At 39.0% G+C, this 16,284-nt stretch overlaps 1 protein-coding gene across 2 annotated transcripts in view; it reads left to right on the top strand.

Annotated features, from left to right (window-relative positions):
- Positions 1-16,284, top strand: part of ACE2 (angiotensin I converting enzyme 2) — a 62,351-nt gene that overhangs the window by 16,218 nt on the left and 29,849 nt on the right. Inside the window, exons 3-7 of one of the 2 annotated variants that reach the window (XM_037822651.1) lie at positions 2,391-2,549; positions 5,312-5,405; positions 5,840-5,983; positions 6,885-6,997; positions 8,712-8,817. In XM_037822651.1, the coding sequence (XP_037678579.1) occupies positions 2,391-2,549; positions 5,312-5,405; positions 5,840-5,983; positions 6,885-6,997; positions 8,712-8,817 (616 nt within the window). Of the gene's footprint in view, positions 1-2,390; positions 2,550-5,311; positions 5,406-5,839; positions 5,984-6,884; positions 6,998-8,140; positions 8,818-16,284 lie in introns of those variants that run through there. The other variant, XM_037822653.1, reaches the window with a different exon arrangement.

Raw genomic sequence — 16,284 nt, 5'->3', positions numbered from 1 at the left:
GCAGGTCTGTGCTACAGAGCAAACTCCTCTTTCCATAGCTCACTCCTTCCTGCTCATGCATATTCGGGAGAAGACTGGAATGGGTTGAGTACAATCTGCAGGACAATGGTTAAGAGCATTAGCTTTGGAGGTAAACACCCTTGGATTGATGTCCTCAGTTTTCCAGTTACTAGCTATGTGACCCAAGGAATGTTTCCTACCTGCTCGTGCCTCATTTTCCTCATTTGTGAAATGGAAACCATAACAACTACCTCCCAAGGTTGTTGCGAAGAGTAATTGAGAAGTAATTTCTGAAAGGTTGGAAGTGCTCAATTATGAAGAACATCCTTTTCCATTTGTGCTGCCACTATTCTCTTTATCTCTTGTCTGGTCCATTGCTGTCACTTCCACACACCATTTCCATCATATTACACCCCTATGGGGAACCCCTCATGACTCCCTGGTACCCACAGGACAAAAGTAAAACTCCTTGGCCTGGAACATGCACTTATGCCTAGAGTTCTGCCTTTGAGATCTGTACTAGTTATCTATTGCTGTGTAAAAATTTACCACAAGCTTAGCTGCACAAAACAACACACATTTATCATCTCTTGGTTTCTGTGGGCCAAGAGTCCAGGCACTGCTTAGCTCGATATTCAGCTTAAGTGTCTGATAAGGCTGACTGCAATCCAGGTGCCGGTCAGGGCTGCAGTCTCATCTGAGGCTCTACTGGGGAAGGATGCACTTTCGAGAGAAGGTGGTTGTTGGTGGCTTTCAGATGCTTGTATGCTGCTGGACTGAGATCCTTAGTTTCTTTCAGGATATTGCCCTCTGTTCCTGGCTATGTGGCCCTCCTCTATAGGGCTGCTCACAACATGGAAGCTTGCTTCTTCAAAGCCAGCAAAGGAGAGAGGGTCTCCTAGCAAGATGAACATTACAATCTTATTTAATGTAATCATGTACATCCTGTCACCTTTGCCATAACCTCCTGGCTAGAAGTGAGTCACAGGTGTCACCCACACACAAGGGCTTAGCCACTGGGGGCAGGGATTGCGGAGGCCACCTTAGAGTCTGTCCACCACGGGATCCATGTGCTGGGGGTTGATTGTCAGCTCCATTATGGATTCATTTCTACAGCTCCTTCTGCACCTATGATAAAATGGAAATAGTGTGATTTTCTGTCTCATGGGATTGTTGAAAAGGTCAAATGAGGTAAATTATTTTGCAAAGTACTCTACTCCCATCCAATTCCTATTCATCTTTTAAGGTCTGTCTTCAATTCCGTCCCTTCCACGAAGGCTTGGCCAAATCTGGTCACCTGCATAAGTCTCTCCCTTCCTAGAACAGAAACTGATTGACCCACTCATATTTTACACATTATCATATGCTATTATGTATCATTAATGAAACATTCTTGATGCATATCTGATCCATCTGATAAAATTGTAAGCACCTTAAGGGCAAGGATTTTTTCTGTGTACATAAAAATAGTTAACATTTATTGAATGTTTACAATGTGTCAGGCACTATAGAAAGCATTTTGTTATTTGTTAATCTTATCCTTACAACAATGCTTTGAGGTAGGTCCTATAATTACTCACATTTTACAGATAGGATAACTGGCTCAGTTACTAGCTCACACAGCTAGTCAGGGGTGTCCAACTCCAGGAATGGAGCCTCATATGCTACCTCTTTTATATGATTTAGAGCAGTACAATATACAAAGTAGTTACTCATTTTAGTCTTTTATAAATGGAAATGAGTTTATGCATTGAGGGATGACCATGCTAAAGAAGTCTGAAGACGTCTACTTGCCTATTGATGTTCAAGACAGAGGCAACTGAATCCTGTTATCATCACCTACTTGTCAGTTTCCTTTGCTGGTAGAAAATCACCATGATTGCCAAATGGCCATATTCCAGGCAAACTTCTTTTGGGATCATAATATAAGATTAGGATCTCCAGGCTAAGTCATGGCACCTTGGAGCTTATTGTGAACTGGTATCATTTCTCATGGTTCCCATCATCATGAGGGGCTGTACTCCCAGTAAGGCCACTCAGAGCTTTACTGGGTTCTCTCTTTAGAACATCCATCCTTGCATCCTTGGCCAATTCAACACATCGCAGCACCAAGACCCTAAATTCCAGGTCCCCAGAGTGACTCAGCTGTGAGAATTCACTTCCAGTTCTGGGGACAGGACTCTGGGGGAAGGACTAGGCACTGGGCCACAAAGAGAGTGACCAAGAGTGGCCTGGTCACCCTTAACCTAAGCCCTGACCTTCAGAAAGGGAGAAGCCTGAACCACGCAGAAAATACTAGATGTTCTACCAGATGTTCTTTGGACTATATCTTGTGTTCTATCTGTTCAAGCCACTACATTCTGACTTCAATTTTATTTTTGTTGTTACAGAATGAAGCTGGGGCCAGATGGTCTGCCTTTTATGAAGAACAATCCAAGATTGCCAAAACTTTTCCACTACAAGAAATTTCAAACAACACAGTCAAGCTTCAGTTGCAGGCCCTTCAGCAGAGTGGGTCATCAGTGCTATCAGCAGACAAGAACAAACGAGTATGTTTGTGAACATTTTAGCACTAATCCCAAGAGTTGAAATATTTGGGAAATATTAAACAGTAATATGACCCAGGGTAGCTTCCTTTATCTGCATAGGGAGTAATGCTGACCTTAGAAAGAGTTCTGTACCTATGTTGAGTAGCCATATAATTTATCATCCAAACTGGAGCCCTTTTGAGAGTGAAAGAAGATGCTATTAATAATTATGCTAGAGCACAGAGTTGAAATGGGATTGTTGCAGGTAATCTGGCATGTATGGACCCTATGCAGAGGCCACCTTCTTGAGGACCAGGCAGACTGAAGATGTCTAGAGACATTTTTGGTTGTCACGACTAGGGTAATGCTATAAGTACATAATGGGATGGGATGATGCTAAACTATCTACAATACACAGGACAACCCCCTACCACAAAAAATTATCTGATCTCAAATGTCGATAGTGCCAAGCTTGAGAAACCCTGTGTGCAGTCTAATCTGTTCCCCCTTTGATTTTTGACTCTCCTCTAAAACTTTCTTAACAAGTGGCTAAAGTGTCAGCTCAAGCCACTTCAGTGATGGGTGATTCACTCCTTCCCAAGACAGTTCCATGTGTGGCTCTCTCTAATTGATGGAAAGATAGTCTCTCTGTTGAGCATAAAGTCATTTATTTCCACTTGGTTTCCACCTTCTGGAGCCACATTGTTCTTTCCCATGATAATCTTTAAATAAATGAAAGCAGCATTTTTTGGTTTTGTTTTGTTTTGTCTTGTTCTGTTTTTTTTAACTCTTTGAGTCTTTTCTCCTCTAAGCTAAACGTCCATTACTCTGCCAATTTTTCCCCTATAGAATGGTTTCAAGTCCTCTCGTAAGTCCTGGTTGCTCTGCCTTCATTTTGTCAGCATCCTTGAATCAAACACAGATTGGTTCAGGCCTGCACAGAGATGAACAGGAATATGTCCTTCTGCACCCTGTGCTCTACATCCATGAAGACAGCATAGGACCAAATTAGATTTTGTTTTTGTTTCTGTTTTTGTTATTTTGACAGCCAAATTCCATGGTCAGTTATGTCAACCTCACTGTCAATGAAGTCTTCAAATTTCTTCCATCAATGTTGCTCTAAAATGATACCTTTTAAAAATTCTGTTCTTATGGAGTCAGTTTGTCCATATTCAAGAAAGCCTTGTCAAAGGAGCATCTCTTTAAGTTCACCCCATCCCTTTAACCAGGAGTCGGCTAACTTTTTCTTTAAAGGGGCAGATAGTAAATAAATGGGTGTGACTGTGTTCCAGTAAAACGTTATTTACAAAAACAGACAACGGACAGGATTTGGTAGACAGACTGTAGTTTGCAGACCCCTGACCTAGCCTATTGAAATATTTTTATCTACAATATTTGGCCGTTTAACATCAAAGTCTTCTTTCTCAGGTTTTTGTCCTCTGGGACTCTGCATGTTCTCATGTGTGTCTATAAAAAATAAAAATGCATGATAGGGACAAAGATAAAGCCATATGGATTGTATCTTCCTACAAGTTGATATTTATTATTCTTCATTCTTTGGGTCCAATTATGCAGCTAGCTATTAACCCACTTTACCTTATCCATTCCATGGTTCTCTGGTTTTTTCACAAGTACGTCATAAGAAACCTTGTCTATTGCACAGAATATAGACAGTCTAGTCTAGGTGGGACCTAGGCATTGCATTTTTAAAAGATCCCCAGATAATTCTAATTAAGTACAGGAATTGAGAGAATAAATGTGTGGAGACTTTTAAAAACTATTTGATATCTAAGCATGCGATTGATGAACTTAACCAAGCATTGATCTGTGATGAATTGGAACTAAAGGAAGAGAGGAGGGAGGAAGGAAGGGAGGAAGGGAGGCAGGGAGGAGGGAGGGAGATAGGAAGGAAAGAAGGAGGAAATGAAGGAAGGAAGGAAGGAAGGGAGGGAAGAAGGCCTCAAGTAGCCCTGCTTTAATCTATTACCTTCACTCTCCAGTACTTCCAGGGTAAAGTTTAAACTCTATAGTATGGCATAGAAAATCCCTGCTTACCTCTCTGTTCTCTTGTCTTTCACCTCCTCCGATCAACGCCACCACTCCAGTTCCATTACACATTTCACTACCCCTGAAAATGCCTTGCGTTTCCCAACCTCTTTTCACCTTTTAGGCTCTGCCCTCCACCTCCCTTCTCTACCTGACCAATTCCTACTTATCTTGCAAGACACAGCTCAAATGTCCTCTCCTCTTGAAGCCAGTCCTGAATCTCCAGGTTATTGATCCCCATCCCCACCCCCATATTGCCACATCACTTCCTCTTGGTGACAATCATAGCACTTGCCACTCTGTTATGTAGTTGATTTCACAGCTACCCCAATAGACTGTGGGGTCCTTGATGGCTGGTGACTGGTTTATTTCAGAATTGTCAGAGCGTAAGACATAGTAGAGGCTCAATAAATATATGCTCAAAGAATGCTGAATGAAATAACAAATGCGCTTCCCCATAATCAAGAAATGTTCTTAAGGCTTTGGTAGATCTGTTTATTTCAATCACTCCACATCTATTCATTATGTGCTTATAAGGCTCTGTGCTAGCTGACAATGAGGAAACTTAACTGAGATATTCCTTCCCTACATATAGGAAGATCCTTGGCAAAGAAGATAGGTATCAACTTCTGTATTTTGAGGCATAAAAAAAATCATATGGCCAAAAGGACATCTATAAATTAGCATTCTTTTTAGCATATTTTCTCTTAACATTGTCTATTATCTTTAATTTGCAGTTGAACATAATTCTAAATGCAATGAGCAGCATCTATAGTACTGGAAAAGTGTGTAATGCAAGTAATCCAAAGGAGTGTTTCTTTCTTGAACCAGGTAGGCTATTCATTTTGAGTAGTGATTATGAAATTTACTTTTTTCTTCCAAGTTCTACCAGTGAGGCTGACGTTAGGTGGTGACATTATGCCTTTCAGATGTATACTCCAAATGCCATAAGGTTCCAAATGTGTGGGCTTCAGCACATAGATGCTCTTTAACTTCTAATAAAACCTCATTGTAAATTTTGTCACAATTCAAATAATTTAATTAAGTTCATAATTAAATTATTTCAAGCAGTTTATTTTCTCTACAGGCATATTTTGGAACCATAAGGGTGAGAAAATTAACAAATCATGAGATTTTTAAAAATAACTTTATCATCTTGATGTCTGCCAGCCTTACTTTTAGCTTTTTAAGTTTATATATTTGCTTACAAATAAAATTTTTTACAAATGCATGTTTATTTCCCTTTGGGTCCTTTACGATAACAGGTTTGGATGACATCATGGAAAATAGCAGAGACTATGACGAGAGGCTCTGGGCTTGGGAAGGCTGGAGGTCTGAGGTCGGCAAGCAGCTAAGACTGTTATATGAAGAGTATGTGGTCCTGAAAAACGAGATGGCAAGAGCAAACAGTAAGTTTGCTGGTCTGCAGAGGTCTTGCACTATTTCATATGCTTGCCCAAACCTGCCTTTTGACATCAGGGGTATCCCTAAATTAAGGATCATCTGCTGAACAACTTTCAAAAAGAAACCATTGGAGAAAGTGAAAAGGTGCATTGGCCTTTTCCATTTTAAAGAGCTCAGGAGTGAAATTCTCCTTGAAGTCTAAAATGAATCAGTTAGCTAGGAATGTCTCAGGCCCTCGAGAGTTCCTGAGGGTGTCTGGGGAAAGAGTGGTGTCTTAGTTTACAATGCTACTCTGACAAATACCACAAACTTGTTTTCCCTCAACAACAGGAGTTTATTGGCTCCCAGTTTTGAGGCTAGAAGTGCAACATCAGGGTATTGGGCAAGGCTGGCTTTCTCCCAGGGTCTGTAGCATTCTGGCAATCCCCTGTCATGTGGCAATCTCTCACTCTCTTTGTGTCTCCTCTCATTTCCGCTGACTTCCGGCTTTTTCCGTGGCTTTCTCCTGACTGACTGCATCTAGATTTCCTCTCTTTATAAGACCACCAGTCGTATGGATGACGATCCACTCTTACAAGCCATGTGGACTTGGACAAGTGATTTAACTGCTCTAAGCACAGGCTGTCAATCTGCTCAGCGGGGTTTACAGTAATGACAATCTTGCAGGGGGTTCGTGCTTGTTAAATGATATAGTGCATTTAAAATCTTGGCACAGAGCAAGTGCTTAACAGACATCAGCTAGTTTTATTATATATTTACCTTCCTCTAAATTGATGTTTAGAAGGGCAATAAAAATGTGATAAACCTTTGGATTTTTTTAACCTCCCAGCAAGGCTAATTTATGAATATTGTACATTCTCTCTTTCTTTCCCTTATGTTCTCCTCTTTCTCCTTTTTTTTCAACAGATTATGAAGACTATGGGGATTATTGGAGAGGAGATTATGAAACAGAGGGGGAAAATGGCTACGCATATAACCGTAGCCAGTTGATTAAAGATGTGGAACATACCTTTGAAGAGGTAACCAAGCAACTGTACACAGAGACAGATGTAGGGCAGTGCATGGGAAAAAAGGAAAATGACCAAAGGGATCCCAACTTGTTCTTAGCGCACTGGTCAGCCATTCCCTGGCCTCCTAAAGTCATGGAATGTTAGAGCTTGCAGGGATTTTAGAGAATAGGACAGCTCTTATAGATGATTACCTTCTTTTTAAATTATTTTTCTATCTCTGTTTTCCTACCCTTTTCAGCCACTGACCAGCAATTAGCAATAAAAAGATTATAAGAAGGAATTGTCTTTTAGATTATAAAAAGGAATGGTCTTCATGAGCTACCTGAGGCTGGCACTGTCTTCCTTTGTTAGAAGAACCATAGGCTTTGCTTCCTTCCTCAGGATAGTGGATACTATTATTTCCTTAGCCTTTTGACTAAGGAAGCCTTCCTGGGGAAGGGAGAGTTCTAGGAACACAAGTGTCCATTGGGCACTATCCAGTGTCTCCTTCTTCCTTCATTTTGACCTCTATGCCTCCCCTTTGCCCCTGTCCCTTCAAGCTTCTAATGTGAAGCTATTCTGTTACAGCATGGTTGGGAAGAGCTATTATAAATGTACATAGGACAAACAATCCAAAAAATAAAAGAAATGAGCAAAACATTTGAGTAAGTATATCATCAGAGAAATTATATAAATGGCAAATAAGCAAGTGAAAAATTATTAGGGAAATGCAAATTAAAATCACAATGAGAATTGTCATTACACATCCACCAGAATGACTGTGGTCAAAAAGACTGACGATACCAAATGTTGTTGAGCATGTGGAGGAACTGGAACCCGCATACACTGCTGGTAGAAATGTAAAATGGTCCTCAGTTTGGTAGTTTCTTAGAAAGTTAAACACACACTTACCATATTCCACTCCTAGGTACTTACCTACAAGAGAGAATGAAAACATATAACCTCACAGAGACATATACACAAATGTTCATAGAAGCATTATCCATAACAGCTAAAATCTGGGGTTAAAAACCCAGTTGTCCAACTAGTGAAAGGATAAACAAACTCTGGTATATCCATACCATGGAATACTATTCAGTAATAAAAAGAAATGAACTACTGATATGCAACAACATGGATGAACCTCAGAAGCATGATGCTAAGTGAAAGAAGCCAGACATAAAAAATCACATATTGTATGTTTCCATTTATATGAAGTTCCAGAATAGGCAAAACTATAGAGACAGAAATCAGTTCAGTGATCTCCTCAGACTGAGGAATAGAAGTGAAATTGACTGTAAATGGGCCCAAGGAAACTTTCTGGGGTGATGAAAGTATTCTAAAATTGATAGTGGTGATGGTTACACAACTGTATGAGTATAAAACTCATGGAACTGTACACTTAAAAATGAGTAAATTTTATAGTATGTGAATTATACCTCGATTTTTAAAAGGGAAGTAGGCAGCATCTTTAAATGAACATTTTTGCACCTGCTTTTGTTTGGTGACCTTGTTTTCCTCTGGGCGCGTTTATTGTTTGATGCAGTGAATCTAGTCATCATCAGTATCTGGGAAGGAGGAATCTTTGAAACTCTCCAGAATGTTCGAGAAGAGAAGAAGTTTCCTCATGCTTTAGGGGAATTCTAATTGTCTAAAGAAACCCCTAGTTCTAGTGTTGGGGATTTGGGATTGGAAACTGGAGTTTGCTACTCTTGGTCTTAAACTTTCTTCTTGGGCTTTTCAGATTAAACCTCTATATGAACATCTGCATGCCTACGTGAGAACAAAATTGACGGACTTCTACCCTTCCCATATCAGTCCGACTGGTTGTCTCCCTGCCCATTTGCTTGGTAAGAAACCCCAGAAATCCTTTTTTTTCCTTTGATTTTTTTTTTATTAGCACCTTTGTAGGTTTGCAGAAAAACCATACAGAAGGTACAGAGTTCCCTATACCCCCCTCACACATGCAGTTTTCCCTATTATTAAGATTTTGCATTAATGTGGTAATTTTGTTACAACTGATGGGACAATATTATTATAATTTTGATATTAACTTTAGCCCACTGCTTACATTAGGGTTCACTCTTTGTGTTGTTCAGTTTTATGGGTTTTTTTGGGGGGGGTGGTAACTTATATGCAACCCAAATTTCCTTATTTGTATCCCTTTTCAAATATACAATTCAGTGGTGTTGATTACTGTCATGAAGCTGTGCCTCCATCACCATCACCCATTGCTAAAACTTTCCCATCACCCCAAACAGAAACTCCATATTAATGAAATGTTAACTCCCCATTCCCCTCCCCTGCCCAGCCCCTGGTAACCTATATTCTTGTTTCTGGCTCTTTGAATTTGCATATTCTTCTTCTTTCATATAAGTGAAATCATACAGTATTTGTCTTTTTGGGTCTGGCTTATTTCACTCAACATGATGTCTTCAAGGTTCATTCATGTTGTTCCATGTATCAGAACTCCATTCCTTTTTATGGCTGAATAACGTTCCATTGTATGTATATACCACATTTTATTTATTCATTGATCTGTTGATGGGCACTCAGGTTACTTCCGTCTTTTGGCCATTGTGAATAATGCCACTATGAACATCGGTGTGCAAATATCTGTTTTGAGTCCTTGCTTTCAGTTCTTTGGGGTAAATACCTGGTACCGGGATTGCAGAGTCAAACGGTAATTCTAGACTTAACTTCCTTGAAGAACAGCCAAACTGTTTCACAGCAGCTGCACCCTTTTACATTCTTATCAATAACGTACGAGTGTTCCTATTTCCCCATATCCTCTCCAACACGTGTCAATTTCCTTTTTTTTTTTTAAAGTAGTCATTCTAGTGGATGTGAAGTGGTATTTCATTGGGGTTTGGATTTGCATTTCTCTAATGATGTTAAGCATCTTTTCGTGTGCTTATTGGCTATTTCTAAATCTTCTTTGGAGAAATGTCTATTCAAGTCTTTTCCCCATTTTTAAATTGGATCATGTGTCTTTCTGTTGTTGAGTTGTAAGAGTTCTTTATATATTCTTGATATAAAACCCTTATCAGATACATGGTTTCCAAATATTTTCTCCCATTCAATGCATTGTCTTTTTACTTTCTTAATAAAGTCCTTTAATGCACAGATGTTTTAAGTTTTGATGAAGTCTAATTTATCTATTTTTTCTTTTGTTTCTTATGCTTTTGGTGTAAAGTCTAAGAAACCACTATCTAACACAAGGTCCTGAAGATGTTTCCCTATGTTTTCTTCTAAGAGTTTTATAGTTTTAGTGCTTATAATTAGGTCTTTGATCCATCTTGATTTAGTTTTCATATATCATTCTTGTGGATATGGCTATCGAGTTCTCCCAGCACCACTTGTTGAAGAAACTATCCTTTCCCCATCAAGTGGACTTGGCACCCTTGTCAAAGATCAAGTGACCAAAGGGTGAGAGTTTATTTCTGAACTCTCAGTTTGGTTCCATTGGTCTATCATATGTCTGTCCTTGTGCCAGTATCACACTGTTTTGATTACTGTAGCTATAAGTTTTAAAATCAGGAAGTTGAGTCTTCCAACTTTATGTTTCTTTTTCAATATGGTTTTGGCTATTTGGGCCGCTTACCCTTCCATATTAATTTGATGATTGGCTTTTCCATTTCTGCAAAGAGGTCTGTTGGAATTTTGATTGGAATTACATTGGATCTGTATATTGCAAAAATCTGATATTGTAAAAATCGTAACAATTTTTAGTCTCCCAGTCCTTGAACACGAACTGTCTTTCTATTTATTTAGGTCTTCTTTAATTTCTTTCAGCAATGTTTGGTAGTTTTCTGTTTACAAGTCTTTTACATCCTTGGTTAAATTTATTCCTAGATATTTGATTCTTTTTAGATGCTATTGTAAATGGAATTTTTTTCTTGATTTCCTCTTCAGATTGTTCATTACTAGTATATATAAATGCCACTGATTTTTAAAAATTTCTTTTGTGTTTATTACAATTTTATTATGACTAAGATTACTTGGAGTGTAAAGTCCTCTTGCATTGAGCTTAATTAAAAGCATTTCACTAGAATGCCTACTATTATTATATATAAAATGTCTTTTAATTTTGCATGTAATGTAATTTTATTGAGATATATTCACACACCATATAATCCATTGAAAGTCTACAATCAGTGGCTCACAGTATCATCATATAGTTGTGCATTCACCACCACAATCAATTTTTGAACATTTTCATTACTCCCCCCACCAAAAAATAATGAAAAAATAAAAATAAAAAAGAACACCCACAACATCCCATACCCCTTATCCTCCCCTATTATTTATGTATATTTTTGTCTTTATTTTATTACTCATCTGCCCATACACTGGATCCGGGGAGTGTCAGTCACAAGGTGTTCACAATCACATGATCACACAATAAAAGCTATATAGTTATACAGTTCTCATTAAGAATCAAAGCTACTGCATTACAGTTCAACAGATTCAGGTATTTCCTTCTAGCTACTCTAATACACTAGAAAACTACAAAGGGATATCTATATAATGCATAAGAATAACCTCCAGAATGACCTCTCGACTCTATTTGAAATCTCTTAGCCAGTGAAATTTATTTTGTTTCATTTCTTTTCCCCCTTTTGGTCAAGAAAGCATTCTCAATCCCACAATGCCAGGGCCAGGCTCATCCCTTGGAGTCCTGTCCCACATTGCCAGGGAGACTTACACCCCTGGGAGTCATATACCACACAGGGAGGAGGGTAGTGAGTTTGTTTGCAGAGTTGTATGCCACTGATTTTTGCTTGTTGATCTTGTACTCTGCCACTTTGCTGAATTCATTTATTATCTCTAGTAGCTTTGTTGTGGAGTTTTCAGGATTTTCTATGTATAGGATCATGCCATCTGCAGATAGGGAGAGTTTTACTTCTTCCTATCCTGTTTAGATGCCTTTTATTTCTTTTTCTTGATTACTTGCTCTGGCTAGAACTTCCAATGCAATGTTGTCTAACAGTAGTGACAGTGGGTATCCATGTCATATTCCTGACATGTTCTTTCACCATTGAATATGATGTTAGCTGTGGGTTTTTTTGTATATGTCCTTTATCATGTTAGGGATGTTTCCTTCTATTCCTAGCTTTTTGAGTATTTTTATCTAGAAGTCGTGCTGGATTTGATCAAATGCCTTTTCTGAGTCAATTGAAATGATCATGTGTTTTTTCCCCTTTGTTCTATTAATGTAGTATATGACATTAATTGATTTTCTTATATTGAACCACCCTTGCATACCTGGGATAAATCCTACTTGATCATGGTGTACAATTCTTTTAATGGACTGTTGGATTTGATTTGCTTATATTTTGTTATTTTGTTTAGGTTTTTTACATCTGTATTCATGAGGGATATCTGTCTGTAATTTTATTTTCTTGTGATAGCTTTATCTAGCTTTTGAATTAGGGTGATGCTGGACTCATAAAATGAGTTTGGAAGTGTTCCTTCCTCTTCAATTTTTTGGAAGTTTGAGCAGGATTGGTGTTAATTCTTTTTTGAGTGATTGGTAGAATTCACCAGTGAAGCCATCTGCTCCTGGGCTTTTCTTTGTTGGGAAACTTTTGATAACTGATTCAAGCTCTTTGCTTGTTATTGGTCTATGGAGACCTTCTATTTCTTCTTGAGTCAGTGTAGGTAGTTTGTGTGCTTCTAGGAATCTGTCCATTTCGTTTGGGTTATATAATCTGTTGGCATACAATTGTTCATAGTATCCTCCCATAATCCTTTTTATTGCTGTGGGGTTGGTGGTAATGTCCCTGTTTCATTCCTGATTTTAATTACTTGCATCTTCTCTCTTGTTTTCTTTGTCCATCTACCTAAAGGTTGTTATTTTATTATTCTTTTCAGAGAAGCAACTTTAGTTTTGTTTATTCTCTGTATTGTTCTTTATTCTATATTTCATTTATCTCTGTTCTAATCTTTATTTCCTTTCTTCTCGCTTAGGGTTTAGTTTGCTCTTCTTTTTCTAGTCCCTCCAGGTGTGAGGTTAGGTCTCTGACTTGAGCTGTTTTTTCTTTTTTAATGTAAGCATTTAAAGCTATACATTTCCCTATGAGCACTGCCTTCACTACATCACATGTTTTGATATGCTGTGTTTTCATTTTTGTTTGTTTCAAGGTATTTCCTGATTTCACTTGTGATGTTTCCTTTGGCTCATTGATTGTTTGAGCGTTAGCCTCATGTATTTTGGGGCACTGTGATTAAGTACGTAAATGTTTATGATTGCTATGTCTTCTTGGTGAATTGACCTTTTTGTTAATATAGTGTCCTTTGTTACCTCTTGTAACAGGTTTTGACTTAAAATCTATTTCTTCTGATATTAGTATAGCTACCCTAGCTCTCTTTTGGTTAGCATTTGCATGGGATATTTTTTTCCATCCTTTCACTTTCAACCTGTTTTTGTCTTTGGATCTAAGGGAGTCTCTTGTAAACAACATATAGTTGGATCATTTTTTTTTATTCCTTCTGTCAATCTGTGCCTGCTGAATGAGGAGTTTAATCTATTTATATTTTCAGTGTAATTACTGATAAGGGAAGACATACTTCAGCCATTTTTCCTTTGTTTCTTATATGTCTTATATCTTTTTTTGTCCCTCTTTTCCTTTATTGCAGAAATCTTTTTTGTATAGTTGATCTTTTGTGATGTAACTGATTGATCCCTCTCTCCTTTCCATTTCTGTATACATTTTAAATACTTCCTTTGTGGTTGCCCTGTGAGGTGTATTAAATAACCTAAATCTATAACCTTCTAGTTTGAAAAGATGCTCTTTTCATTTTTTGGCTTCTCTTCTGGGTTCCATTGACTTCCAGCTTCTGGCTGCTCCCTGTGGCTTTCTCTCTGTGAGTATGAATTTCATTCTGCTTATAAAGGACTCCAATAATGTGATTTAGACTCATCCTGATTCAGCTGGGCCACACCTCACCTGAAATAACTTCATCAATAGGTCCTATTTACAATGGGTTCCTACCCATAGGAATGGATTAAGATGAAGAATATGTTTTTCTAGGGTACGTAACTCCAAGCCACCACAGTCTGCCCTCTGGAACCCCAAAAGAGATACTTTCCACTTGCAAAACACATTCACTCCATCACAACATCCCAAAAGCCCTAAGTCATTTCAGTAACAACTTTAAGCACAGTCTCATGAAAATTGGTTATGGGTGTGGTCCATCTTGGGACAAAATTCCCCTCAGTCTGTGGACCTGTGAAACCTAGAAAACAAGTTATCTGCTTCCAATATACAATGGTGGGATAGGCATTGGATAGACATTATCATTCCAGAAGGGAGAAATTGAAAGGAAAACAGGGGTCACACATCCCAAACAAGTCTGAAGTCCAGGAGTGCAACTCCATTAGATTTCAAGGTCTGAGAGTCTCCATGGATTGATGCTTTATCCTCTGGGCCTGTTGGAGTTGTTTTCCTGATTTTAGGCATCAGATGTCAAGTTCAGTTGTTTAGGTGTAGGAATAGGTTCAATATCCCTATTCCAGTTACCTATTGTTGCATAATAAATTACCCCGGGCCTGACGCAGTGGCAGCCCCACCGCTTCCAAGCACTTACATAGTGTCCATGCTCTCTCTGACCACTGGGGTGAAGGCTCCACCCTCTCCAAGCGTTGGGATGGTGGCCAGTCTCTCCACGAATGCTGGGACACAGCTCCCACCCTCTCTGAGCATTGGGGTGGCAGCACTCTTCTAGAACAATGGAGTGCAAGGCCCACCCCCTCCAACCACTGAGGCAGATAGCCTGCCCCCTCCAAACACGGGTGAGCCTGCCCTTTCCACACACATGGGTGGGCCCACTCTCTTGGCCTGAGGAGATTTCTTTGGTCCAGATCTCGGCTTCCATGGTTCTGCCCTGGAAGTCATTCTTGCTTCAGTTCAACCCTTTTCTGTCCCTTTCAGTCCAGGCTGCCAGTGGTTCTGCTCATACAATTTTCACAAAAACCTTGTCGGCTTTGTGTGCAGTTCACAGGGGTCCAAACCATCAGAAAACAGAACTTTCCACAGATCCGTTCTGCATAACAGCCTTTCCAATTATGACTTCCACTGAAATGGCTGACTGGAACCATGTTCACTTAAACCCTCACATGGAGCCCTATTCTCTGGGAATTCATTTCCCAGAAGCCGAGGGAGCCCCTTCTGACCCTCATCTCAGAGCATACTATCTGGATAGGTTCAGAATTTTCCAAACCATCAGATTCTGGATTCTTTGTGCTTAGTAGTTCAGTTCTCAGGTTATCCCTTTCCTCCTGCATTTTACTATAAGCTGCAAGGAGGAACCAGGCTTGTCTTCCTCACTTAGCTTGAAACTCTCCTCCACTTTCAATCTGACGTCTGAATATAATTCTGCCAAGTTCTCTGCCACTTCATAACAAGGACTGCCTTTCTTCCAATTTCCAATAACATGTTCGTCATTTCCTTCTAAGGCCTCATTTGGAAGTACTTTAGTGTCCATATTTCTACCAAGAGTCTCTTCAAAGGAATCTAGGCTTTTTCTATCAAGAATCTCACAATTCTTCCAGCCTCTACCCATTTCCCAATTACAAAGCCATTTCCACATTTTTGTTATTTGTAATAGCAGCACTCCACTTTCTGGTACCAAAAACTATTTTAGTTGCCTGGCTTCTCTTCTGGGTTCCATTCACTGCCAGCTTCTGGCTGTTCCCGGTGACTTTTTCTCCATGTGTCTGAATTTCATTCTGCTTCTAAAGGACTTCAGTAATAGAATTAAGACCCATTCAGATTCAGTTGTGCCACAACTCAACTGAAGTAACCTCATCAAAAAGTCCTATTTACAATGGGTTCACACCCACAGGAATGGATTAAGATTATGAACATGTTTTCCTGGGGTACATGACTCCAAGCCACCACAGATACCAACCTAACTTCCATAGCATACACAGTCTCTGCTCTTATACCCCTCTGTTTCCCCTCTTAAAGTTGTTTTTGTCACACATTACCTGTTTATATTTTGCATGTCCATAACATGGAAATATGATTATTTCTTGTTCAATTATTCTAGATCTATAGGAAATAAAAAATAGAGATACATGAAGTTACCATACATGTAATTCCCTGTACTGGAGATCTTCACTTCTTCATACTGCTTTGCTTTCAACCTGAAGAATTCCCTTTAGCACTTCTTGTAGGGTAGGTCTCTTGGTGACATACTCTCTCAGTTTTTGTTTATCTGTGAATGTCTTAAACTCGTCCTCATTTTAAAGGACAGCTTTTCTGGATAAAGCATTTTTGGTTGGCAGTTTTCTCTTTCAGTACCTTAAA

Source organism: Choloepus didactylus, chromosome X (assembly GCF_015220235.1).
Source record: "Choloepus didactylus isolate mChoDid1 chromosome X, mChoDid1.pri, whole genome shotgun sequence".
Taxonomy (NCBI): Eukaryota; Metazoa; Chordata; class Mammalia; order Pilosa; family Megalonychidae; genus Choloepus; species Choloepus didactylus.
Note: the sequence above shows the minus strand (reverse complement) of the source record. Positions and strands in the feature narration are given on the sequence as shown.